We start from the raw sequence: 24,717 nt of genomic DNA on the forward strand, positions 1-24,717 counted from the left end.
TCGAGATAATCCTAAGCATTTCCATACATAGCCAAGTCCGGAAGACAGTTTCGCCTACGGGATACTAGGAGCGTTCAATATCCGCAATAACATATCTAAGCTTCGCATATAGCTTGCTGCCGAGCTCGGTCTCCTGTACACCAAAACACCACTGATCTCAATGTGCATATCGAATGAAGCGCAATCACTGATAATACCAGTACCAGTAACAATATCTTATAGTCGACAGCATACATTTATTCGAGTTCCTGAGCCTTCGAGGCGATCCAGAAAGAAATAGCTCATCAATCACCAGCGGTTCCCTGGGATGCGAGATATTTCTAAGATGGCTCATACTCCGAATGTCTATGTCCGAGTCTCTTTTACCTCACTGCGAAAAACTACCAGGGCATGACACTAGGATAGGTTGATAGCGTGTTGGTAGCAGTGCCAATGGCTGCAATGTCGGGACCGCCGAGTCGGAGCGACTCGGCTATTTCCTCAAGATACTAAAGGACTCCGCCCCGCGGCTGTAACATAGACGCGTACGTGCTGATGAGATAGACTAAATACTATACTAAATAATTCAAAGTCGAACTCTCGGGTTTCAACTTCCAGTTAGTCTATACCTTTAGCTTGGAGTCTTCCTGCTGGTTAGTCTTGAGTATCGACGAGAAGGTAAATCTAGTACTAGGGGCCACTCTCCGTAAGCTGCAGAGTCATGAATTTAGTGCCTATTGCGAGGATCTCCAAAATTTCCCATTGGACATTTGGCATTGAAGCCCTGACGTTGTGCCGTTTTGCCTCTTGCCCAGTCCATCGTCTCGGGGCTATATATCTCTCTCGACCAAATCCCAAAAATCGTAGCTGAAGTGAAGAACCAGAGACCAATTGGCCTGATTTTGACCCCTAAGGTAGAGGAAGAAAGGAGGGAAAAGGGATATTGAGAAGCGACTTGCGTATTTTGCCAAAAAAAAAAGGAAAGAAAAGAAAAAAAAGAGAACGTAATGAACATATTGCAGCTACTCACTTAATACCCAGCAACCTGACCTTCGTTACGACCGCAGCAGGTTCCGCTACCGCCTTAAACCTAAAGGAGAATCCGAAGATATCGGCTGCTAATACCAGTCTTGATACTAGCAGTACTCAATTGATTCAAAAGATCCACAATGATACGTGCTACAGTTGACAAAGATCCGTTTCAGCAGGATACTAGTGCTTGGCGATCCCAAGCGCCTACTAGTACACATGTACCGGTGCCCAGTGGGTAAGATGTATACCCAACAACGGGGAAAATGGGGGTTAGACCACCTCCACATCTACGATGATCCAGTCCTGCTGTCAAGAAATTGGTGGCGTTACAAGCTGTTTTTGTTTACAAGGAACACAATTGAGTTTGAACAGGGTGATTTATGTAGCATTGTGATCGCTGAAGGTTACCAAGACCAGCCCCTGAAGGATACAAAGGATAATCGAGTCTCATTTTCACCAAGGCAATAATATGAGTTAACTGTCATGGAAGTAGATCGTCAGACAAAGGAGAGAATTAATTCACACAAAGAAAAAGAAACAGTAAAAAACAAGATTCATCATAAGACTCCCGAAGTTCAAGTCCAGCCACGACGCAAAGGGAGCAGAGACTAGACTAGGACCCACATGGAACTCCCTCGAGATTAACTTAAAGCCGGGAGGATAACATTTACAGGCGGGAACCGTGAATGACCTTGTAGTCGACAACGAGCTCACGGCCACCGTCGTTGATGACGAGAGCACGGACGGAGCCCCGGCCATCAGCGAACGACTCGCTGATGCGGGTGAACAGAGAGTTCTGGCTGATGACGGGGAGACCCTGCTTGACATCACCGGTCTCGGTCATGGCGGTGATGGTAGAGTCGACGTTGACGTCGAGAATGCGGTAGGTCTTGTAGACAGGACCCAGCATGGTCTGGACAACAACGGAGGGGGAGGGGTTAGAGACGAAGCTAGACTCCTCCTGGAGTTGGCGAGTGAACAGGTCAACACCGAGGTAGCGGTGCTGGCCGGTCTGGGAGGAGACCGAGATGCGGATCACCTGGCAGGGGCGGCCCTGAAGGATCAGGATGTCGCCGATGCGGATGAAGTGGCAGGGAATGGCGACGGTCTCGCCGGGGGGTGCCGCGGTTGCGGGGCTCGATGATGCGGATATTCTCCACCACAGGAGCGGGAGCTGAAGAGCGTTGCTTGTCAATAACTACTTCCTCGTGGCGGTCATGGAAAGGGTGCAGCAGGTGATCGGCCGCACGTTGAACGCCACGGCGGAAGGAGTGGTACTGACCCTCGTCGTCGTAGTAACCCATCTTGCGAGTTGGGGCGGTGTCACGAACTGTAGTAGTCTTGGAAGAAGCTGAAGGAGCCTTGGGTTCGGCGGGGGCGGCACACGAAGTACGGGAGACGTCGACTTGGGAACGGGTATAAGCTTCGCCTTTGTAAGGGGCGGAGGGCTGCGAAGGGTAAGCGCGGTCGTACGAGAAGTCGGCGACAGGAGCCGGCGGCTGGGAACGGTCTACGGGCTGCTGGTAACGACGGTCGTAGGAGACGTTGACGTCGTAAGTGGGAGAGGTCCGGCGACGGTAATCTCTCTCAGTGATGTCGAGCTGGGTCTCAACAACAGGCTGGTCGTAAACTTGGGGTTGTTGCTGGTAGCGAGCAGCGGACTGGGGCTGGTAGTTGTACCTATAGGAAGGAAGGAAGAGAAAAAAGTCAGCTTCGGGGGGGATGATCCACAAAAGGCAAGAGGTGTAAACATATAAACAATAAACACGAGCTGGTCACCGCTCATTGGGGCCCCAAAAAAGTGGATCGGTAATATTTCGTGACACGTAATTCAGTCCGGGGCTAAATCCGTAACCACTCTAGTCCCAGATAGGACAACCGACAACAAATAGTGGCTCCACATGGCTTGTGATTGCAGGTGAATTGACGCGTGTGCTGGGTTTCTTTGGGGATGCGGCGGGGGAGGAGGTTGGCGATCTCAGCATTCATGCCTGGCCAAGAAAAAGAGGCAGATCCCGAGGCACAACAGCTGCGCTCCAGATAGGATGGAGCCGCCCAAAGACAAGAGCTTATGAAGAACCCAATTCCCCCCGTAATTCACTCCCTTTCCCAGGGTGCCAATTCCGAAAGAACCGTCATCCGGGGAAGTTCGTTGGAGGAGGGGGGGAACCCCAAAAACAGAAAACAAGGAATTGAATCTGAAAACATACCGTTCGCGGGTCAAGTCAACCTCGGCGGTGTAAGGCTGAGGGTAAGCTGGCTGATTGTAGGCCTGCTGATTGTAGGTTTGCTGAGCGTAGACTGGCGCAGGGGGAGCAGCGGCAGCGGGACCAGAGTATTGGCGATCCTGAATGCGGATATCGACTTCTTCTTTTCCAAAGACACGGGGGTCTGGGAGAGGGGCTTGAGTATCTTCCCGTTCGACGTGCGAAGTGCGATCGAGTTGAACTTCTCCCTCTACTCGCGTCTGAGCAGTTTCAGAGACAGCGTCACTCCGGTACGACGACGGGAAGACACTGAAGGGGATGGGGACGCGGGCGTCAAAGTCCAGATTGGCGGACTTTTAGCGTCTCTTCTCGAATGCCTTTCGAACTGTTAAAAACAACTCGAAAGACGAGACAAGAAAAGACTTGACGGGGGGAAAGTCTTTCTCGAAGAGAGGTTGAAAGAAGAAAGAGCTGATCGGCGAGATCAGATCTGTTAAGATTGGAAGAATGGAGGGGTAGGAATGCTGGGGAATTGGGAAGAGGGAAGGAGGAGAGGAGGTGGAAGGTCAGCGCTGACGGTTTATTTATGATGCGCAGTCGGTCCCCATGTTACCATGTTTGTTTACGCCGCTTGTCCCAATCGGGGTGGATCCTCGTCCCGAGGTTCTTTTCTGCGGTTTCTGGGTGATGGAAGGGGAGATGACTGATGGCCCATTTCTGATTTCCTTTAAAAAAACGCATGGCAATTCCGGTCCTTTCTTTCCCTGGAATTGACGTCTGGAATGTGGAACTGGCCACATGGACCTATACCCCCATAATTGGCAGGAAAACATGAATATGTAATGGTATCAATACTGGTACCTACGAGGCTGTACAGCGTGTACTTTGTACTCATCACATGGAGGCTGGGCTAGTCCTGCCCCCTCACCGCTCACCGTCGCCATAGCAACTTGCGGGTCGAATCGGAGATCGTCGAACCGTGGGACGCGATCGCGTTTTTGCTCTGGCAACAGCCTCCAAGGAGCTCATATCACTCAGTGACGAGTAAGGCAGACAATGTGTTGATGTACATCAACACCAGGATAACGTTTCATCGGGTCATCGCCATTGGATCTCCTCGAGGCCCAGAGGTACCCACGTAATGAATTAATGCATCTCCCAACCACAGTGGAGTTCGCGCAAAAACCTACCCACTTGTCCAACGTACCCAGATCCCTGTTCCGCCTCACCCAACCCCAGCCCAATGGAGGCTGGGAAACCCTCCAGCACATCCTGCAGGTGTCTAGACCGCGTTGTTTCGCTTGGCGCGTGCCCGTACAACTGCATTACGGTAACGGGGGACTCAGCTCGCCCAGGGCGCCACCGGATATCCCCAAGCCGCGGTAAAGCTCCGCCTCTTGTTTACTGCGGGTCTGCGTAGTCTGGAGCCCAACCCCCCCCTGTTGCTCCGCCAAAGGACCGGCAAACGCAGATCGCAGGGTTTAACAGGGTAAAAAAAATACTCAGAACCGAGGCTGTGGGGGGCGTCACACAGGCTGGTGTTTGCTCCACTTCGTCAGTACTGGTCGGGGCGCGATGCCAGACGGTGATCAGTCCTGCAGCACCCCTGCCCAAAGGAGCGATTGGTGGAGGGCTGAAACAATTTAGCATGGAATGGCGAATAGGACTTAGACTCGGTAGGTTGTAATCACATTGATGAAGTTTTCTCTGGATTTCAAAGAAGTGATCTATCAAACACGTGGAATACAAGGGGGGGAAGAAAGAGATGGCAACAACCAGAGCCTGTAACGAAGGACACGATGGTGCGGTTTTGAGAAGAAAAGAGGGTATCAAAGTATATGTACAGCGTGGGAAACTTCACCAGCCTCCCAGAAACGAAGGAAGACGCCGCTGACAACGTCCAGGAAGAACCAATCGTCCTCAAATCCAGGGTTACCGCCCTCAACATCAATAATGAATGTAAACAGACTTGGTGACAAGTCATGCATAAACAAGAGGAGATATGTCACTCATTAGATATTAGATCGACCTCAAGAAAATCCAACTTCGCGAGGTAATAGATAGCTTTGCTCAGACGCGGAAGGAAAGGAAAAGAAAGGAAAGGCGATGAACAAGAATGGAATGCTGAAACGAAGCATTAAACATGTATAGTGGAAGATTCGTCTTGGTGCATCGTGTCGAACAAGGATGTCAAGCATGAGGCTCAAGATACTCATGCGCGCATGCCAAACGCCTTTCGGAGACCCGGAAATCGCTTTTTACGCCCAGACCCGGCAATGACCACGTTCCTGGCCATGCCAGGCTCGTCCATGTTCCCCGAGAAGATAGAAGCCGCGTCGGTGTGAAGCGACGTGTTTCGATTCAGATGTGGCCTAGGTCGGGCGGCTTGAGGTGACTCAGGATCTTTGGCAGCATCCCCCCCTCCATTGATCGTGACGCTGCCGTTGCGCTCCGCACTCTCGGCAGGAGCTCCGAGCGGTTGGGTCTTCGCTTGTGCCTGCGGCAATGGAGGTGCTTCCTGGCTGTTCTCGACATTCGGCTGGGGCGTCTCGGCCTCAGCGGCTTGACGGATCGGCCAAGACGAGGTGTCACTGTTGGCAATGTGTCGCTTGGAAAGCCTTCTAACCTGCTTTGGCCGCGACAACGGAGGCTCAGAGCCTCCCGCACTGACCGAGGTTACAACACTAGAGTAAGGGTTGGCCTCATCGCGCGGTGGCTCCCGTTCGTAAGGCGTACTCTCGCGCTCTGCTTTTCGGATTGGGTTGCCGGGGGTCTTAGCCTTCTTAAGGCCAATGCGGCTGAGAAAGCCTTGCTTACGACCCCCGGGAGGCTGCATGACAAACTCCTCGAGTTCCCTTTGCGTCATGCCGCGTTGCCGAGCCACGGCTGCCATACCAGACATGTTGGGAGTAGACTTAGCTTGAACAGGAGGAGCCTGGGCGGGCTGTGCTCGGAGCGTAGCTGCAGCGGCGACTGAAGCTCGTTTCGTTGTCTGCTGACGACGTTCTTCCTCAGAGCTGTCCTCTAGATCGGTCGAGTCTCCATCGTAAGCACCACGGCGGCGTGGGATACCGCGAACAGGCCGCAGCTTCTCATTACCACCCGCAACGTCTTCATCGCTAGAATCGGCAAAGCGGCTGCTGAAGGGATGAGCCACATCCTCTTCTCCGTCCGAATCGATAAATCTCAAATCGCCGGCTGACTTGGAAGCTGCCTTGCCCGGAAACTTTCCGGATCGGGTGCGCGCGGCTTTCTTGTTTGTGGAGAAGAAAGAATATCGGTCAGGTTGGGCGCCTGAAGCACCTGGAGCACCTGGCCCTCGGAGGGTCTTGCGCAGTGTGCTACCTGTTGTGGACCCAGCAGACATCGGACGATAATCGGCTGGTGACTCCGTTCTATCCGGGAATGACTGTACAGGACCCTGGGAAGCAGACGAACGCATGGTGCGGCGCATGCTATGGGCTCCCCCATTCCGTGAAGAGCGCCCCGCACGTTGGAAACTACTGGACGAGTCACTGCCATTGGACGTCTTTCGGCGGAGCGAACTGGGGAAAGGCTCGACTGCGGACCTCTGTGCAGCAGCAGCAAGGGCAGCGGGGCCAAGAGATACAGGTCGGGCTTTGCCTTGACCAGCAACCAGCGAGGATGGGTCTCTGGGTCGAGGATCATCTTGCTGGCTGGCGTTTGTATAAGAGTCCGCGGCGACAGACATTCGCTGCTTAGGCTGAACGCTGCCATTTTGCACCCGAGCCTTTGGTTGGGCTGGGAATGCAGGTTGAGAAGGTTGTTGTGAAGGTTCAGCAGGTTCAGGAGTGAAATCAAATGGCGCATCTAATTGGCGACGAACAGACTCCTGAGTAGGGGTAGCTGCGCGGCCTTCGTCTCCGGATTGCTCGACAAAGTCCCCAGCAGAAGCGTCTCGTGGCTGATCAGGTGCAGCTTTCTCAGCTGGCCTGGGAGTAACATCGCGGTCACGGGGCTTATGCTCATTTCCCAATGGGGTTGCTGATCTCGGTGTTGATCTGGCATCAACAATTGCGTTGATGGATCCAAATCCGTCACCATCGACATCCTCTGGTGCATCGGTGTAAATGCTCTCGGATTCTGCTTCCGTATCCATATCTTCAAAGCTCACACGGCCGGCAGGTGGTGGTGTTGCAGGCTTGGCCGTTGACTTGAGACTGCGGTCCGAGTTGGAAGGTGGGAAGCCACCCGGAACCTGGTACTGATCCATACTCGAGCGGTTCGGAGGCTGGAGATCAGGAGACTTCTTTCCGCTGTCGAAAGTCTTGCCAGTTTCGAGGGGTGGCGTCGCAGGCTCAACAGCGATGGAAGGCGCAGCTAGATTGTTGGCTTGAGCAGCAGCTGGGGCTTCTGCGTGAGTACCAGTGGATGGTTCTGGAGCAGGGACCGGCGTCTCTTCGGCGGGTAGCTGTTCTACAGGCTTGACATCATCGGCTACCAAAGCTTCTTGCGAGCTTTCTGCAACCTTGGGAAGAATGTTGCCAAGGGCGTGATCACCGGAGAAAGAAAGAACCCGTGCGCTGACCTCCTCGTCCGATGAGCTGCTTGACTCGTTGTCACTGAAATCAGACATGCGTGGTGGCCCACTGTCCCTATTTCCTCGGACGCTGCCAAAAGAGGGAAGCACTGCACGCGGCTTTAGGACTTCATCGAAATCGTCGTCTCCAGTGACAAGCTCGGAAGCCTTGTTCTTCTTACCGACCCCAAGCCAGCTCATACGAGACTTGGCCTTTCCTGAAGGCGGAGAGCCAGGAACGTAGTCCTCGGGAGATGTGGGAGGGCTGGCAGCCACACCAACGACTTCAGCCTCCTCGTCAAAGCTCACTCGGACTTGCTTCTTCTTGGTGCCAAGGCGGGAGCCTTCATCCGAAGCCACGGATGTGCCATCAGAAATTTCACTTGGCGCTTGTACATGGGAGGTGATGATTGCAGACTTCCGTTCCGGCGAGAGAGAGCTGCCACGAGCGGTTTTCAATGCTGACTTCGCTGGAGAAACTGATCTGCCCGGGGGTTCATGGATCTGGTCATCAGATCCCGCAACGGAAAGCCATTTGGAAAATCGAGCAGATCGGACGGGACTGCTCGAGTCACGTTCGGGCACATCTGTTTGCCTTTGTTCTTTGCCTGCCAAAGGCGACGGCTGAGGGGTCGGCAATGATTCCACATGATCAATGGTTGGGGATACGTTGGAGAGTCTAGCGGTAGCAGCTTGAGCGGGGGAGATGCTTTCAGACCGGGGCAATGGCTCGGCTTGAGACCGTTGCTCGAGATCGGCGGTTTCCCGGGCATTGGCATGCGCTGAAGGCGCGGGCGGCGGACGACTAGAAGAAGGTTCCTTTCGTGGAGTTGTGGAAGGTGACTCGGAGACCACCCGCTCAGCCCTTGCAGCAGAGGGGCCTGGGCGAGGACTGCTCTTCTGCGGGCTGGTTGCCTGCCATGCAGCAGCCAGAGCTGTATCTGCTGCGGCCCCGGCGACATTTGATGTAGCACTTCCTCCCGCATTAGCTGCATGCGACCGCGGCCGCGTACTGTTCGATCTTTCGGGGATGCTCTGCTGAGTGCCAGTGGGCTTTGTTATAGCAGCCTCTCGAAGCGCAACCGCTTTGGGATTCATTGACCACCCATCTAACGAGCTTGGTGATGTTGCTCGGGCGCCCTTGGGTATGAGAAATTGACAGAGTTTCGACTGGTCGGGCGCTCGTGCTCCGGCACGGTAGTTAAACTGCCGAGTCGGTGATGAGAGGCCAGCTGGCCCGGCGAGCCCGTCGCCCTTGGATCTGAATGTGCACCTCGTATAGGAGAACGTGGCGGGGACGTCGGTGATGCTCGCGATTGCGGATCAAGGCTCGCCGCCCGGCGAGGTGGGGGAGAGCGAGAGTACTGCGACGGCAAACTTGGTAAAGGAGGCACATTAGTCGGGGCATGCATTATAGGACCAGAACTCGTAGAGGGGCGATTGGGCGAGGGTTCACGGAAAGTCCGTGAGCTCATCGACCCCGAGCTTCCCTTGCGACGAAGAGGGGCGCTCGCACTGGCAGATCGACCGCTAGCCGAGCGCCGAGGAGCAACCAAGTTCTGCGTCGATTGCGTCGACTGCGTCCGCTGGAGCATGCGCTTGGTCTGGACATTTTCCACATTAGTAGGCGTTGGTGACCGACTCCGCAAGGCTGCGGCGGCGGCCGCCGCTGACAGACTGGTGGTTGAGGTCTGTGACTTGAGGAAGGCATGGCTGGCGGCGGACTGCGCTGATTGCGACGCCGGTGAGGATAGCGGTTGCTAGAAGGAGCAAAGACAGGATATTAGCATATATATGCATCTCATAGCGATCTCGAGGGGAGATAGAGGGCCAATTCCATCGAGATGGGTTGAAATTAAAAGGGGGGGGCAGCGGATACACACCTTGTGCTGCGAAGCGCTTCTCTTCCTGCCGAACATCTTGGCTGCTGGAAGCTCTCCAAGCTCACAAAAAGAAGGACGCGGACAGCCGACCGGTCACTGCGTAGAGCAGCGCCGGGGTTGATCCGAAAAACGGAAGTCTCGGAAGTGACAGAGAGTGGAACGAGAAAAATCAAAGATCAGAGAGAATTCTGAAGCCTCAAAAGCGATGCGACGCGGAGAAAAGGGAACGGGGCGAAGGACGGACAATGAGGGCAGTGATCGAAGCGATCGAAGCGATCGGGGCGATCGTGAAAGAACAGAATCTTGGTGGGGATAGGGATGACGGAACAGGGGCCGTGGCTTGTGAGCCCAAAATAAAAACGCCCCAAAAAGCAGGCGCTTGAAGAAAGTTGATTCTGGTCGAGAAGGACTTGCGTCATGGACTTCCAAGGCACGAAACGGGGCCAGGCACGTTCGTCTTGAACCTTACCAAACAGGCTAATACTTCCCCCGAATCAGCGCTTTATTAATCGGCGGCGCCTCATGAGGAGAAACAGGCTAGTGAAATCTATGGGCCCTATCCTGCGATCCTACGAGCCCCTTAAAAAAGCCCTGCCGTCATAATGTAAGTGCAGTAACATACATACTTCTCTCTCGCCTGCATAGCCCAATGCCTCCCGTAACCCAGTTCTCCGCGCTACACCGGGCGACGTTACGTATACATGAGTCACGCATCCAGTACAGCATATTGGGAAACCATCAGACCGAGGTACTGAACATCGGACTAACAATGGTGACAGACATCAAAACGAGATAGTATAGAAGAAGTTCAATATTTCCTAGATCGAATCAACCGGAAGCCTGTAAAAGTGAAACACCTTGCAAAGCTCCAGAAACATGACCCTGGATACTTCGCTCCCCCTCCCAGAGGGCGTGTCCAGCCGCCTCGTCTCAACCCCCGATCTCACCTTCCACATTCTGGAAGCCGGAGGAACACCTGCACGCGATCGCCCTTGGTCGTACTCCTGCACGGCTTTCCAGAACTCGCATACTCCTGGCGGCGCGTTCTGCCCCAATTAGCCGCGGCAGGCTTCTACGCTGTCGCCCCCGACCAGCGAGGCTTCGGCCGTACAACAGGCTGGGATACCCGCGGCTACGATGAAGTTGACCTCTCCAGCTTCTCGCTAACCACTCTCGCGCGCGATATCGTGGTGCTCGTCCATGCGCTCGGCTACCGGTCTGTCGCCTGTGTAGCCGGGCACGACGCGGGCGCCATAACAGCCTCGACCTGCGCGCTCGCGCGGCCGGATTTCTTTCGTAGCGTGGTGCTGATGAGCCATCCGTTCAACGGGAGCCCGACGCTGCCCTTCAATACGGCCAGCGGGGAGAGTCCGGAAGAGCAGGCGGCGGCGGCTCGGGGTGGTGGCGGCGGGGCCGAGGGCTCGGCGGCTGCGTCGGGGATCCATCAGGCGCTGGCGGAGCGTGGGCGCAAGCACTACAAGTGGTATTACTCTACGCCGCCTGCTGCGAAAGATATGTGTCCGCCCTCGCTTGCAGATCTGCATCAGTTCTTGCGGGGGTATTTCCACCTCAAAAGTGGATCGTGGCCGGGGAATCAGCCGCGAGTGCTGAAGGGGTGGACGGCTGACGAGATTGTGCAAATGCCATATTACTATATCATGCCGCTGGAGGATACAATGCCCCAAGCGGTAGCGAGACACATGGCCGATGAGCCGTCGAAAGGGACGAGCTCCCATTCGTGGCTGCCAGACGAGGAACTCGCGGTCTACGCAAATGAATACTTCCGAACGGGTTTCCAAGGGGGACTCAATTGGTATCGTGTACGCACGGCTGCGGGTGGGCGGTATACGAAAGATTATGATCTCTTTGCGGGCAAGAAGATCGAGCCGCCATGTGCGTTTCTAGGAGGTAAAGCGGACTGGGGCACCTACCAGGAGCCTGGTGCGCTACAGAAGATGACTGACGGGGTCGTGTGCTCTGATTTCCGGAAGCTTCAACTACTGGATGGAGTTGGGCATTGGATTCCCCAAGAGGCTCCGGATGTAGTTGCGCAGACGATTGCTGAGCTGGCCAATAGCTTGAACGCGTAGATTCTGGGGCAAGATTGTCAACTGTAAAGACCAAAGAAACTTGAACAATGTTCTATTCTCATGAACATAATGAATGCCGTCTTCCGTTAAACAGAACCAATGCTGATATCTATCAAACCCCAGGTCCCCGTCATAGAGCCCCCAATTAACCAACTTTATAAGGCGTCACAAAATCCTAGGAAATATTAGCAATCACCTCATTCCCCCTATTTACCAAATATAAGAAAGGCAGCAGAAGACTTACCGCAGCTTGCCTCGGCTCAAGAAAGAGTGCCCTCGCCTCAACCAGCAAAACAGACTCTTTCCCGTCAACCGGGAGCGTCTCTAGCCTCCCCCTCAACCCACGCCTTCCTCCCCTCGACCCTGGTCGTTGCAGCCCTGAAGGCGATATAACTGTTCGCCATAGCTGGCGCTCTGTAATCGATATTCAAATTCGCCGTAACACCGACCTTATTCGGCAAATGAGGAAAACAGCACCGCGCCAATCCCTCGTCTACAATCGTCGCCAAAACCCCTCCATGTACGATTCCGGGATGGCCGCAGACCCCGCTGCCAACATAAAAGAACATGACCATGCTGCGCTCCTCCGCGTTTCGGAACAGGAACGGCGACATGATAAGCTTTTTTGGGCCGGCGAGGGCGCCGGTCATCAGGTTCTGGTGGCGCTCTTCATCAGGGATGTCCAGGCGCAGCTCTACCTCACTTACTGCGGGATCCTCGCGGAGCGAGACGGCTGATGGGTGGTTGTGAATGAAGTGCAAGATCTGAGAGCTCAACAGGTCTGATTTGTGGTCGATGTCGACCTCCACTGCGACGTCGCCCATTCTGTGAACTGTGCGGATTGAACTCTTGAGGGGTGGTCTGTTTGCCGAAAAGATGCAGGTAGAGAACCTGAAGGGCCGGGGCAGTGTTTATCTGCAAATAGCCCCCCCCCGCCCCCAGAAGTGTGATAGATATAGCGGGAGCGTGGATCAGTGGAGCGAAGGTTCCTTTCGGGCGGTAAATCTCGGTAAAAGGCTGCGGTTCGGCGGAGCTGCTTAACCCGAGAAATTCCCAGGTCTCGGTGGAGGTGCTGCATGACAAATTCCTCTTAGGACGGACGTACAATTGGCTGTTGTGCGGAAACCTGGCGCTGGTAGGCTTCAATCAGATGGTGTCTGAATATGACCAGCCTCTAGGCGTCGATCAGCTGGGGGAAAAGGGAAGGTCAGCTAAGGATGGAACTCTTGCGTCTGGAAACTTGTATCAAATCATGATTAATATTGCCAATTGTCAATATTCAATTGTCGAGGTTATATAGAATAAACTCGGGCATAACTAACACCAGAAAACGTCAAACCGTTGAGAACATAATCATCTCAATAATTTTGAACATTGCAGAGATTATTCGGCAAGGAGGGGTATGTGTTCGAACAAGACGCACGCAAATGCAACAAACAGAAATCAAAACCAGATCTTATCTACAGGAAACTGCCAAACACAGCCGCTATCACCAGCGGTACTAAGCCGAAGACTGTGTAATGTGGGGGACTGATGGTGCCGGCACTGTTTATCCCAGCAGTTGTGTACATATACTGAAATGACATCCAGGTTGAGTTGAAGCAATTGTCGCGGGTGACAGGGACGATGTCTGGATCATGGACGTCGGCGAACTCGATATCAACGCACTACAGACACGGTTAGCATAAGTCATAAGTAATCAAGCTCAACGAGATCATGTTCTCGAGAACACATACATCATACAGTCCAGCACCGTGCTTCGCAACCTCAACCAGCTGGATGGTAGCCTTGTCGCCCACCGACACGTTGATGCCAGCCGGCAATGGAACCTGGGGCAGGCAGACGGTGCCCGGGTACGGGTTGTTCGGTAGGTCCGGTGATCTGGAAGGGTGGAAGGGCGGGATGGCTCATGTTCTCAGGGATTTCGCCGAGGCCGAAGTTGACATAGATCAACGCGGTCAAATGGCCTGGGAACCAGCCCGGCTGGAAGGCAAGGGCGCCACCACGGACGGGCCACTTGGTGCGGTTTCTTGATGTCGACATACCACCGCCTAAAATAGGGCATCGGTCAGTGATTACATTTTCACAGGAATCCTGAAGCTGAAGAGTCATTCTTACAAGGGCAGATCCATTGCATGCCGTATGGGTACGCCATTGAGCCATTTTCGTATGCGGCGCCCAGGCCGTTTGTGCCGGCGATCGTGCCGTTGGTGTGAAGGTTGTTTCCTCGATATCCAGGGTATGTGATGACTGAATGCGCATTTACAAGGCTGGCGCAGATGAGGGCCAGCAGAGTGGCCCATCGAAACGTTGACTGTTGTGAAGGCATGGCGTGATCTATCAACGTAGCAGTTGGAGGGCTTGAAACACTCGAGAGACGAAGAAGTCCGAGGCCTCAGAGCAAGAATGAGGCTATTGAAAACGTCCCGAATATTGTTTCGCAGTTTACAGCTCTCTCGATGTTTTCAACACTGGCAGAGCGCAAGAGAAGATGAGCCACTAGATAAAAGCTCCCGGAAAGGGATTTGAGGGCCGATCGGCCTCTTTTTGAGGGGTTCTGGCGCAGTCATTTCGAGCGGCGAGTGACAATGCAGGATTGGGATGTGACAGCGACTGCATGCTGAACGACAATTTGAGTGGTTGGGATTGGGCGAGTGGAGCCGAGATACTGGGGATCATCACAGCCCTTCTGCAGGCGCCATCACTTTCAAGGGGGATCCCGGTCGCTGATTGGCTGCGCCACTTTTGCTCCAAGCGCCGAGCACTCACGCTAGCAGAGCTTTTGAGGGGTTTGGCCCGGTTTCACTGGGCGCTTAGAGAAGTGTGCCCTCGAGTGCTTATATGCAACTCTGTACATCTATCCCGTGCACGTTATCTGGCCTAGAAGCTTAATTTTGCCTAGAGACGCCCTCGGAAGAAGCCCAAGTCCCAAGTAAATGTTTCCTAGTTTATTGGATTTGGCCCTACAGCCAATGGGGGAGTGGAAGTCCAGAAAGTGCGCCCACAAATCATGACAGACGGTATAACGAAAGACAGCCCGGGGGGACTGATGGATACGCCTGGGTGAATGCTCACAGTGTAATCTTCAGCCCTTTAGGGCTGAATAAAGGGCTGAAGACAGACCTTTGTTTTTGATTTAAGATTCGATACTGGCGATCAATGCTGAGAAGCCAACACTTTGTGCATGATACATAGCCATCAACTGTGTAGAATTATGGCTGATTGTGATTCGTTCCAAGAAGCGACCATCCCTAAACCTCAGTCCACTCAAGTTAACCCAGTTAGACACAAGAGGCCATTTTCCAAGATTTTGCATGCCTACCCAGAAAAAAAAAACTTTCCAGAGTCTGCCTCCGAGGGACCCTGCAATTCACAGAGATGTGCCCGGAGGCGGCAAAACTAACTCGAACAGGAAACCAGGAAATCTCATGAGGTCGATCGCCGCACAAAGTAACACAAACGACTAAGCAGGTATTGGACAGCTCTATAATTAGTATGTCACCTAGAAGCCACAAACATTAGTCTATACCTCGGCACTCACGACGCAATGCCGCACTCATCGCGTAACAAACGCCCCACACATCAGAAACGTCAGCAGGTGACCGACAACGACGGCTGGACACATGTCACAAACAGCAGCAATGCTCGGCGAGTGTTCCGGTCAACGGCCCATGTGAAGAAACAGGATGGTGCTCAGCAAACAGATCACAATGCGCAAGAATCTGAACCCACTCTCGGTCCCGCCGAGGCACCTGCTCGTCTTACTCTGGCTGAACTGGAGTCCCAGTATAGAGCGCATCGAGAGCAATGGATCACTTCAGTTACTTGGAAAGCACTGAAGGCGGATCTCAACACATATATCTTGGGTACCCGGGTTGTGCCTCAGGGCAATGAAGGTTTCGATCAGCTCGACCCGGAAAGTCCTGGGCTTGCAGTCGAGAACATTGTGTGCATTGGTCTCGGAAGCCCGAGTGGCTTCTTGCGAGGGGGATGGGTTGATCGACGCAGTGTCTCGATGTATCAGCTCGCTGCGCTGGAGTGCCTCAAGAACCAGCTTTCCGGTACGTTGACCCTGGTCCGAGCTACGCGAGCATCAAGCAGAAAGAAGAGGATGGATGAGAGCTGAACTGGATGAATATAGGGTCAGGATCATTATCGGTCTATGCGCAGGACCCAGTCTTCAATAAGCTGGACCGAGACCTTCTGGAGTCGCTAGGGATGACTATTGTCGAGCACCCAGCGGCGTTTGGGTTGATCACTCGTAACACTCTGCTGTTCTGCCCAGGGGCGGAGAGGCAACATTTGGACCTCGTTCTTCCTTCTAATCCGCAATGCCTTTTTGGCGGGCCACTGGAAAATACCGAGTCAGACATCATTCAGTCATTTGTGGGGAGAGTAGGGTCACGGTCCCTTGTGCCGTTCGAGGTGAACGAGCACGCCTTTTGGAAAACCAGGCTATATTATCGGCGGGAAGATGAGGATCCAAGTTCTTGATTGTCTTTTCGTTCGAGATCTTCTGTTGAAAGGTGCCCGAGTAGCATAGTTGCATTGTGGTTGGCGCTCAAGGGGGTTTGATATGATCTATATATCTTGTCTATACTAGCAAGGAGTTAGTCAAAACTGACTGTACAAAGTATTCAGTCTTTAATACGAGTAAAATTGACAACTGATGGCACTTCTCGATGAACACAGGCCTGAATACTCTGCAGTAAGATTCTTGCTGCTGATAGAGTAGTCACAAACCCAGTTCGGGTTGACTCAACCGACTGAGTGACTCTGACACTTCCAGTTATACTCTTCACTATTACCTACCTACCACCTACTCATACCGCGGTCCTACTATCCATAATTGCCTCCTTGCTTTGGATTATTCTAGACCATCAGCTGGCGGGCCAAGATCTCCAACGATGTATTATTCTGCGCCTTATTGGGGGTATAAAACTTCCACCCAAATCCTAGGCCTATCTACGAGAGCTACAAAAACTTTTGAATACTAACAAGTCGGAAATCCCCAATTAATCATTTCTACGAGAATGCACGCAAGCCCGGGGTCAAGATTAAGAGAGTTATGTACATCCAATCGAAGCAGAAAGACTAGAAACAAAAACCCAGGACCGGCGGCCCATGATATAATGCAAATATCCCACCCGACTAATCCAAACAATGAGACAAAGGTACCAACCATGACAAAACCCAACAGAGTGCACGTAAGGGATAAAGTGTTACATACGCGAATTTTTGATCCAATGACCATCTCGAGCTTCAGCAGATGCAGATATGCCAAAGCTTGATAAAAACCAAAAAAAAAGCCCAACAATGGACGAGGCCAAAGACTGGACAAAAACTGACCGACCGAACCGAGAAAAAGGAGTGACCAGGGGTAGAGAAGACTCCAGACAAACTCCAGCGCGAAGATAAGCAGAAACGTATATGCATAGAAGGAGGTTGCCCTCCCCCTCATTGATGATCGTATACCGTGAAAGGAAATGTGTCGCCTATGGGGCAGTTTTGCCACCGCAATCGGGGATCTTCAGACCATCCTTTACCTTTCGCGCTTGGTCCATCAGCCCCCACTTGTCTTCCCAGTTCTCGTTGGCTGTATTGAACTGGATCTTCCAGGGCTCGTCGAACGCCTCGAACCAGAAGTAGTCTGTCCCATTGTCAAGAGCCTGGCAGACCCAGTCGGACATGAACGTGTTCATATTGTCGATACTAGCCACCGAGCCCGGCGTATCAGAGTCACAGGTAGGACTGCCACCGCAGTCCTTGCCGCCACCGCTCGGCCAGCCCACTTCAGAAATAATCTGCTTCTTGGTCGTGCCCTTGGTCAGGTCAACGTCGTGGGTCTGCCAGAAATCCCAAGTCCAAGACGCAGCAACATTGACATTAACGCCCGCAAAGAAGGGGTGCACATTCGACATGACCACATCCACCGCATCCACCAGCTGCGAATTCCAATTATCACCCAGGTCAGACGTCGCAACGGAGATATTCAGCTTGCGCTTATCAACCTCGTCCCGCACGTCCTGAATATACTCAATCAGGTTCTTTTCCGCCTCCGCCTTCGTTGAACCTGCGCGGTAGAGGGCTTCGTTGCCCACAATTACACCCTTGTAGATCGGCGTATGCTTGGTATCATCCAACAGCGTGTACAGCTGATCCAGCTGCCGCTTCGTGGTCGTCTCGTTCGAATCAATCCACACACCCAACCACAGCCTCATATCCGTCAACTCCAGCTTATCGATCGCATGCAGTGTCATCTCTGTCTGATTACAGTCCGTCCCGTAAAGCCGCACCGTATTCGTCAACTGCGACAGCACAGCTAGGTCGCGTGTGACATTGTTCTGCGACGGCGGATACTTCTCGCAGAGCGGGTACTGCACGCCCCACGGCGTATAGTCCATGCCGGGAAACACCTTGTGCAGCTTCTCATTGCCCATCAGCGCCTTGATCTCGTCGGAGTTCTTGTCCAGATCGGTGCTGTCGTCATCAGACGTAGGTTTGTTGCTCGTGCTCCCGTCGTGGCCGCTGCGCGTGCCAAGCGTGCCGCCCACAGCGCCGCCCACGATGGCGGCAAGCACGACGAAACCGAGCACGAGCCCGATGAGCAGCCCGCGTTTCTTCCGCGCCGCGTTATCGGGATTCAACGTCCGCGATCCGGGTTGCGCGGCTTCGAGGCCGCCGCCAGGTACAGGGCCGTAGGAGACGTCTGCATTCTTTTCTGTGCCGAAGAAGCCGCCGAATATTCCAGCGCCGGTGGCAGCGCCGGCACCAGCGCCAGCACCAGCACCCGCACCAGAGCCGCTGGCGCGGTGCGCGGGATGTCGTGGCGGGGCGGGGACGAAGTCGTCACCGTCGTCGGCGATGTCATCCGGGTTGATGTCCATGGGTGAAGTGTTGTAGTATGAAGTCCGGCTGTAGGGGCCGTCACTCACAATGCCATTGCCCGAGTAGCGGTAGTCGGGATGAGCGAGGCCATCGCGGTCGTTGAGGGCTGCAGAGGAAGTTCCCGCGAGGCCCATACTGGAATCTGAGCGCGAGGCGGAGTGCGATGGGATGTAAGGGTTGTCGGAGCCGGCGGTGTTGTAGTCGCGCTCAGCAGGGCCGGTGTAGGAGTCGTGCATTGCTTCGATGCCGCTGAGGCGGTCGTGGCTGTTTGCTACGCCGAGGGCTATGCCGCTGATTCCGCCGCCGATAGAGGAGGGGCCGAGGTTGTCGACGCCAGGGGTGATGCTGGCGCTGTTGCGGAAAGATTGGGAGTAGCGATGGGGTGGTGGTGCGGGAACGTCGGAGTCGTCGTTCATTTTTTGGGCCGTTCGAAGGCCTTGGCCTGGATTCTTCTTTTCTCCCTTTTTCCTTTTCTTCCCCCTCTATTATTTTTCGCTTGTTGGGGAAGGTGGAGTGTGCGGGAATCAAGAATGAGAGGGATTCCAAAAGCGAAGAGGGAAAGATGTGTGACCGAGTGTGGCTTAGATGCCTGACATTGATTGCAAACGATCCACGGATGCGGAAGTGGGCCACAAGTTGCGATGTGTCAGGTAGAGTCCCAGTAGGGCTCCGAACTTCCTGACAAGGCTGGGAACACAACAGCAGAAGAGCCGAGAGGGTAACTGAGCGCAATCGGAATGGAGGAATCTGGAGGGCAGGAAGCGGGATTGTTTTAGTTTTAGAGTTGTCAACAAGACGTGGCCCCGACAACGGACCCCGCTCGGCTGTTTTTGCTCTCGGATTGCTTGTTGCATGAGATGTTGTCTCTTATCTGTACAACTAGCAGGATATCTATTATTATCGATTAGTGACTGTATCCATCCACTACTTATCAGTACTCCATATCGAACTTGTCTATCCCTTTTCCATACCTCGAGATCCTCGATGCAAGGGTCACAGGTTCTGTGGAGATGCGGGACGGTGGGTCCGTGGTTGCTACTATTTTTGGCATGTACGACCGAATTCAATTGGTATCACTGGAACGACTGGACGTTTGATATATAAGAAACACAAAGGCATAACTCGTAATAGCCTATCCCAGGCGATAACCCTTCTGAGAATTTGTGGGTTTTTGCTCGTAGTGTCCATAAGACAGATTTCACGTTGCACATGAACATTAAGACCATATTCGTAGAACTTCGTCAGGCCCTACCCGTCCACCTCCTCAGCACTCCGCTGCGCAGCAGTCGGGACGTCGCGGCGTGCTCGATCCAAAAAGCGCCGTTTCCCTCGTCGAGTGTCGAAATGCTCTGGCATCTCAGAGGGATCTTGGCCCGCGGCCAACATGCTAGTACGCATTTTGTTGCGGTAGGCGTCCACTGACGGAAACGGCGTTAGCATTCTTCCACGATTTCGGCACGTGGAAATGGCACTGAGACACGCCACACAGCCCTTTCGAGCCCCAACCACGATGCATAGCAGAAACTCAAAACGGGAAAGGGAATAGAATAGAACACGCAAGAAAGTAAGACAGAAAAGAAAAGAAAAGAAGAGCCAAAACTTACAAGAACGCTGCAAAAATAGCATCCGGCCCGCAAACACCCGGCTTTGGCTCCAACTCAGCCGGTAGGCAAGGTCATTCAACAGCACCTCTTTCCGGTGCCGCCTCCGCGACAGCCGCGGCACATCGACATTGCGCTCGCCATCTAGCGAAGGCGCCGGGACTGACGTACGCCCAACGACCGAATCCTCTGGATCCGCAGACTGGTCCTGCTCATCAGCGAAGAACCGTTTGCTCGGATCCACGAGGACAGAAGCATCCTTCATTTGGATGGGGAAGTAGGTGCGCGGATAGACAGCGTTATTCTTGCGGTAGGAGTCTGGAATCTCGTCCATCTTGACCTTGTCAAGGCCGACCTTGACGCGGACGCGGGCACCGCGCTGCGGGTCCTCGACGAGGATGAAGGTGCGGCGCTTGCCATCGGGGAGGGCGCCGAAGAGGTCGTTATTGGTTGGACCGGTTTCGTCGTCTGCCTCAGGCTGGCTGATGCCGCTGGAGGTTGCGATAGTTGATTGGCGGCTTAGCGGGCCCAGGCCATTGTCTCGCAGGAGGGGGGCCATAGAGGGCCCTGGGCCGGCACTTACGGGAGGCACAGGCTGGGTGTCGAAGGCTTGTGCTGGTCGGATGTCGGTGGCTCCGTGGGGTGCAGGTGGAAGGCGCGTTGGTTCGACTGAACGTGCGTTGTAGTCTGTGGTGCCTATTGGTTGGGAAGAAGTAGGAAGAAAGGGATTAGCCTACGCTGTACTTGCATGTGAAAGGGCTGGAATGTGTCCGAAGGAGATGAGGCAGGAAACGCGCGGCGGCATCAAATAGTCGAAAGTGGATGAGGAGGAAGTCAGGAAGAAAACGAAGAAACACTCAGGGTATGAAATCCACAGACATTGCGAGAACCAATGTGAATAAGGTAAGAAAGGCCAGCATCCAAGTACCAACCATGAAGATAGATCTCGCCTCTCGTACAAGAAATCCTTTCCACAAGTAGAGCGCCCCGAGCACACAAGATGAAACTCCCCTCGATAAGCATACACACAAGGAACATAGCTCAAGTCCATCAAGAAGATATTCTCAACAATAGATAATATAAAAGAAAAGAATACATGGAAAGAAAGGAAGGAAGAAAGAAAAGTAGAGAAACATGTAAAGTTTGAGGCCTGCCGCGCGCATGAAATGTAGGGACAAATCGACAACGGGAAACAGGCATCATCATATATGGTTAAACATACCGCTGGCTTCCTCGATTTTCGGGCTCCCCTCAGGCTGATGATGATGGTGTACCTGCGGCGGAGCCATAGACATAGGTCCCATGCTCGAGCGCGACAACGAGCCCGCTCCGGGCAAAACATTGCCCACGGAACCAACGGACGAAGTTGCCATGTGAGGTGTGTGCGCAGAGATAGACTGTCGGCGATGGACCTTGGCCTGCCGACGCACACGCCGGCTGCGCAACCTGACGTCCTGGTTGCTGTTACGCCAGCTATCGACGGCTCGCTGGATAAGGCCTCGTTTTCCGCGCAGGGCAGGGTTGAGCTCCGCGAGGGCCCAGCCGACAGCGTTGCATTCCGTCTCATAGACTAGGCGGTTGCCTTTGTATTGGTCCTTGCTGCAGCAGGCGCGTGGGTAGACGCAGTTCGCGGTTTTGAAATCTTGGCTCAGCGTGTCCACGTTGACGGACTCCACGTCACATCGGATGGTGTACTCCATCTTCACGCGGTCTCGCGAGTATTCGAATGCAATCCACTGAACTCCATTGCCGTCTTGTCGGACGACGAGTGGAGTTGTTGCGGGGATTGGCCCTGGTGCAGCGCTGGAGCTTGTGCCTGGCATTGGGGAACCTTGCTGGATGTTGCCGGCCGGCACGCCTGAGCTGGCCGACCCAGGAACAGGGTTGAGCATTGAGCGCTGTGGGCCACTTGTCTGACTACTGGGGTCGACTTTGACTGTTGGGCTGCTGCTTAAAGCGGTGTTTGGGGCATGAGAGGGTAGATGTGGAGACATTTGAGCGGTCGTAGTTTGAGGAGGCATCATCATGGATTGCGACGTAAGAGGATGGTGTGACTGAGGAGGCGGATGGGTATAGGGCGATGATTGAACCGGGTTCAGAGGTGGATTATAAGTCGGATAGGCATACATCGGTTGAGGCATCTGTGGCGACTGGGTGTAAAGGCTACGCCCGTGCTGATCATGCGGTTGAGACGCCACAGATGCTGGGGAGTTGGACTGAGGAGTGTGGTAAATAGGCGGATATGAAGGCCTCTGCATTTGAGCGGTGGTTGCCATGAGGCCTGGTGGGCCTATTTTCATAAATCAGTTGCGGAGTTCATGTCGTTCGGTGTCTAGCAGTTCTGTTTTAGGGTTTTCATCTTTTGCGAAGACCTGGTTTTATGCAGGTGTTCACAGGGAACCGCCTCTAAAGAAAGGAAAAAGAAAAAAAAAAGCTCATAAAGCCGGGGTCTCTTCTTACCACTGGAGGAATACTGCCCTGGCGCAGTGACTGATGTGTACAAAGGTTGGTGAGGGGAGTAGTAGTGGGGTTCTTGAGATGGTTGCGCGTATGGACTTGGCGGGTGTAAGATGCCGTTTCCAATAGAATGCGGTGGATGATAGGTGGTGGGAGGGATAGAGACAGGAGTCTGAGCTGGGGAAGCCGGTTCTTGCTTCTGGTGAAGATAGGAAGTTAAACTCGGTGGTTGTTGAAGATGCGAGTGTTGTGGATCCGAACGCAGCGAACTGTCGTGACGAAGCTGAGGCAAACGTAAATATCAGCGACTTCAAGGCTTGATTGATTCCCTCACTCCCTCAAGCCCGCGAGACGTGTTCGAGAAGTACGAGGTGGTACAATAATCCAAGAACGTGGGAAAGAAAAGAAGAGAGAACAAGAGGACTTGAAAACACGGCCAGATCGTCCGGACGAGTGACGAGATAAGCGGAGGGATTCAAATCACCCCAAACGCAAGAGAATCCTCAGCCATAGGAGAGCCATAGGAGAGGGGAAAGCGGCCACGAATGAACGACGCCTCGAGCAGGGATGATGTTGGATGCGTAACAAATGACCGGGGCTGAACCAGGATGAGCCGTCCAGGGCTAAAGAAGACCGCGGATCTGTGTAGCGCTGAACAGTGCCCGAGACTGCGAGTGGTTCTTTTCTTCCGAGAGAGACAAAAGCACTCCAGCCGCCGTGTGTTTGTCCATCTCCATAGCGCCGCGCCGCTACTTAGACTCAGAGTGGCTTTCATTGTGCCAAGCGCGAGGCTGGTTTTCCTTCCGGTGGCGTATCTTTTCTTCACCCTCAGTCATGACGCGATTAGAGGCATCAGGCGGCTCTCACACCTTTCTCCGGGGAGAGACTGATACCAGATCTGCGGGCAGTGCATCCTTGAGGCAGTTCTTGCTGTTGCGCATTTGCTCAAGATCTCTGATCCCCACGGGTGAACCATTGCCTGCTCATTTTGTCCCGCTGAAGAATGGGCGCATGCGTGAGGTGGTGTTTGACCGTGGGATCCAAGCTGGAAATGCAGCGCAAGCCAATATCCCCCGACGCAATTATCTCAGGAATCCACTGAACAGGTAGAGGGAAATCCTCAGAGAAAGAAACCAACAAAAGGCATATCAAAATAACGAGGGAAACCAGCAAAGAATAAAGCAGGAGGTCGCATTGGGTGAGGCTTGAGGAGTGTAGAAAGGAAGTAATTCGAAGTACTCACTGGATCATCAGCCGGTTCTTCCTTGTACCTTGACACCGGGGAATCACGGTCAGTCTGTACCATACCGGTCAGACCTCGCGTACGGCCTAGGACAGAATCCGGGCTTTCAAGAGCACAATTGGAGGAAAGATACGTCTGACAAGGGAAAGAAGAACTAGGATGGGGGTGTTTGGCGCGCAAAGGAAGAAACGCGCCTGGAGATGCCCAACGCCAAATGGGGAGAGAGGGACGATCCCGAGGGTCTGAGGCTTAACTCGCGCAACACGGCTAAAAAGCCTCTTCTTCGTTGGACTGGGGTATGTGGTAGGGGCTCAGGGCATGGGCCGTGACAAGATAGAGATGGGGGGGGGTCCAGGGTCGTTTATTTAGCTGCACCGATGAGATCCTCATCCTGGTTGGACCCGGGGAGGGATCCAAGTTAAATTTGCCCGCAGAGAAAGAAAATAATTCAGCGTGAAAAATTAGGAAAATTTGAAGAAATAGGAATGCGAACAGAAAGCCAGAAAAGGGAAAAAAGGGAAATTAAAAAGAAAGCATGGAGAAAACCCAGAAGAGGAAAGGTGCTGAACGAAAAAAAAGGCGCGGTACTTGGGATAGAGGGAGAAGACTATAGCCAAAATTACCCCGAAAAACAAAAACGAGCAGCGAGTAATCGAATGATTATGAGGGCTACCAGAGGGGCACCGAACTGCACCAACGGGCGTGACGTCGAATAACGAATAAACACCTTTTTTCTTTTGCTTTTTCTGCCCACTTACCCGGTAAAGGAAAGAGCAACCAGAGTTGTTTAGATATTC

The 24,717-nt window shown here is 53.5% G+C and overlaps 9 protein-coding genes across 9 annotated transcripts; 2 read left to right on the forward strand and 7 right to left on the reverse strand.

Moving 5' to 3' along the window:
* Positions 1-1,678: 1,678 nt before the first annotated feature.
* Positions 1,679-3,834, reverse strand: hexA (putative Woronin body protein HexA; the record flags this gene model as incomplete). The annotated part of the gene is made up of 4 exons (XM_058472763.1): positions 1,679-2,119; positions 2,172-2,691; positions 3,222-3,571; positions 3,832-3,834. 4 exons carry the CDS (start codon positions 3,832-3,834, stop codon positions 1,679-1,681), a joined length of 1,314 nt encoding a protein of 437 aa, XP_058331766.1.
* Positions 3,835-5,430: 1,596 nt separating this feature from the next.
* Positions 5,431-8,856, reverse strand: N7468_003467 (uncharacterized protein; the record flags this gene model as incomplete). Its single annotated transcript, XM_058472764.1, has 1 exon — positions 5,431-8,856. One exon carries the CDS (start codon positions 8,854-8,856, stop codon positions 5,431-5,433), a length of 3,426 nt encoding a protein of 1,141 aa, XP_058331767.1.
* Positions 8,857-8,867: 11 nt separating this feature from the next.
* Positions 8,868-9,353, reverse strand: N7468_003468 (uncharacterized protein; the record flags this gene model as incomplete). Its single annotated transcript, XM_058472765.1, has 1 exon — positions 8,868-9,353. The coding sequence occupies one exon, from the start codon at positions 9,351-9,353 to the stop codon at positions 8,868-8,870; it is 486 nt and encodes a 161-aa protein (XP_058331768.1).
* Positions 9,354-10,058: 705 nt separating this feature from the next.
* Positions 10,059-11,731, forward strand: N7468_003469 (alpha/beta hydrolase; the record flags this gene model as incomplete). The annotated part of the gene is made up of 2 exons (XM_058472766.1): positions 10,059-10,092; positions 10,464-11,731. The coding sequence occupies 2 exons, from the start codon at positions 10,059-10,061 to the stop codon at positions 11,729-11,731; spliced, it is 1,302 nt and encodes a 433-aa protein (XP_058331769.1).
* Positions 11,732-12,039: 308 nt separating this feature from the next.
* On the reverse strand, positions 12,040-12,555 carry N7468_003470 (PaaI family thioesterase; the record flags this gene model as incomplete). Its single annotated transcript, XM_058472767.1, has 1 exon — positions 12,040-12,555. One exon carries the CDS (start codon positions 12,553-12,555, stop codon positions 12,040-12,042), a length of 516 nt encoding a protein of 171 aa, XP_058331770.1.
* Positions 12,556-13,191: 636 nt separating this feature from the next.
* On the reverse strand, positions 13,192-14,060 carry N7468_003471 (copper acquisition factor BIM1-like domain-containing protein; the record flags this gene model as incomplete). The annotated part of the gene is made up of 4 exons (XM_058472768.1): positions 13,192-13,398; positions 13,468-13,560; positions 13,589-13,782; positions 13,850-14,060. 4 exons carry the CDS (start codon positions 14,058-14,060, stop codon positions 13,192-13,194), a joined length of 705 nt encoding a protein of 234 aa, XP_058331771.1.
* Positions 14,061-15,278: 1,218 nt separating this feature from the next.
* Positions 15,279-16,225, forward strand: N7468_003472 (SRR1 family protein; the record flags this gene model as incomplete). Its single annotated transcript, XM_058472769.1, has 2 exons — positions 15,279-15,792; positions 15,873-16,225. The coding sequence occupies 2 exons, from the start codon at positions 15,279-15,281 to the stop codon at positions 16,223-16,225; spliced, it is 867 nt and encodes a 288-aa protein (XP_058331772.1).
* A 1,001-nt stretch (positions 16,226-17,226) lies between these two features.
* Positions 17,227-19,035, reverse strand: bgt3 (uncharacterized protein; the record flags this gene model as incomplete). Its single annotated transcript, XM_058472770.1, has 1 exon — positions 17,227-19,035. One exon carries the CDS (start codon positions 19,033-19,035, stop codon positions 17,227-17,229), a length of 1,809 nt encoding a protein of 602 aa, XP_058331773.1.
* An 832-nt stretch (positions 19,036-19,867) lies between these two features.
* On the reverse strand, positions 19,868-22,478 carry N7468_003474 (uncharacterized protein; the record flags this gene model as incomplete). Its single annotated transcript, XM_058472771.1, has 3 exons — positions 19,868-20,037; positions 20,224-20,889; positions 21,443-22,478. 3 exons carry the CDS (start codon positions 22,476-22,478, stop codon positions 19,868-19,870), a joined length of 1,872 nt encoding a protein of 623 aa, XP_058331774.1.
* Positions 22,479-24,717: the final 2,239 nt, after the last annotated feature.

This window comes from Penicillium chermesinum, assembly GCF_028974085.1.
Source record: "Penicillium chermesinum strain IBT 19713 chromosome Unknown utg000003l:1.0-5111272.0:1.0-5115320.0, whole genome shotgun sequence".
NCBI classification, from domain to species: Eukaryota; Fungi; Ascomycota; class Eurotiomycetes; order Eurotiales; family Aspergillaceae; genus Penicillium; species Penicillium chermesinum.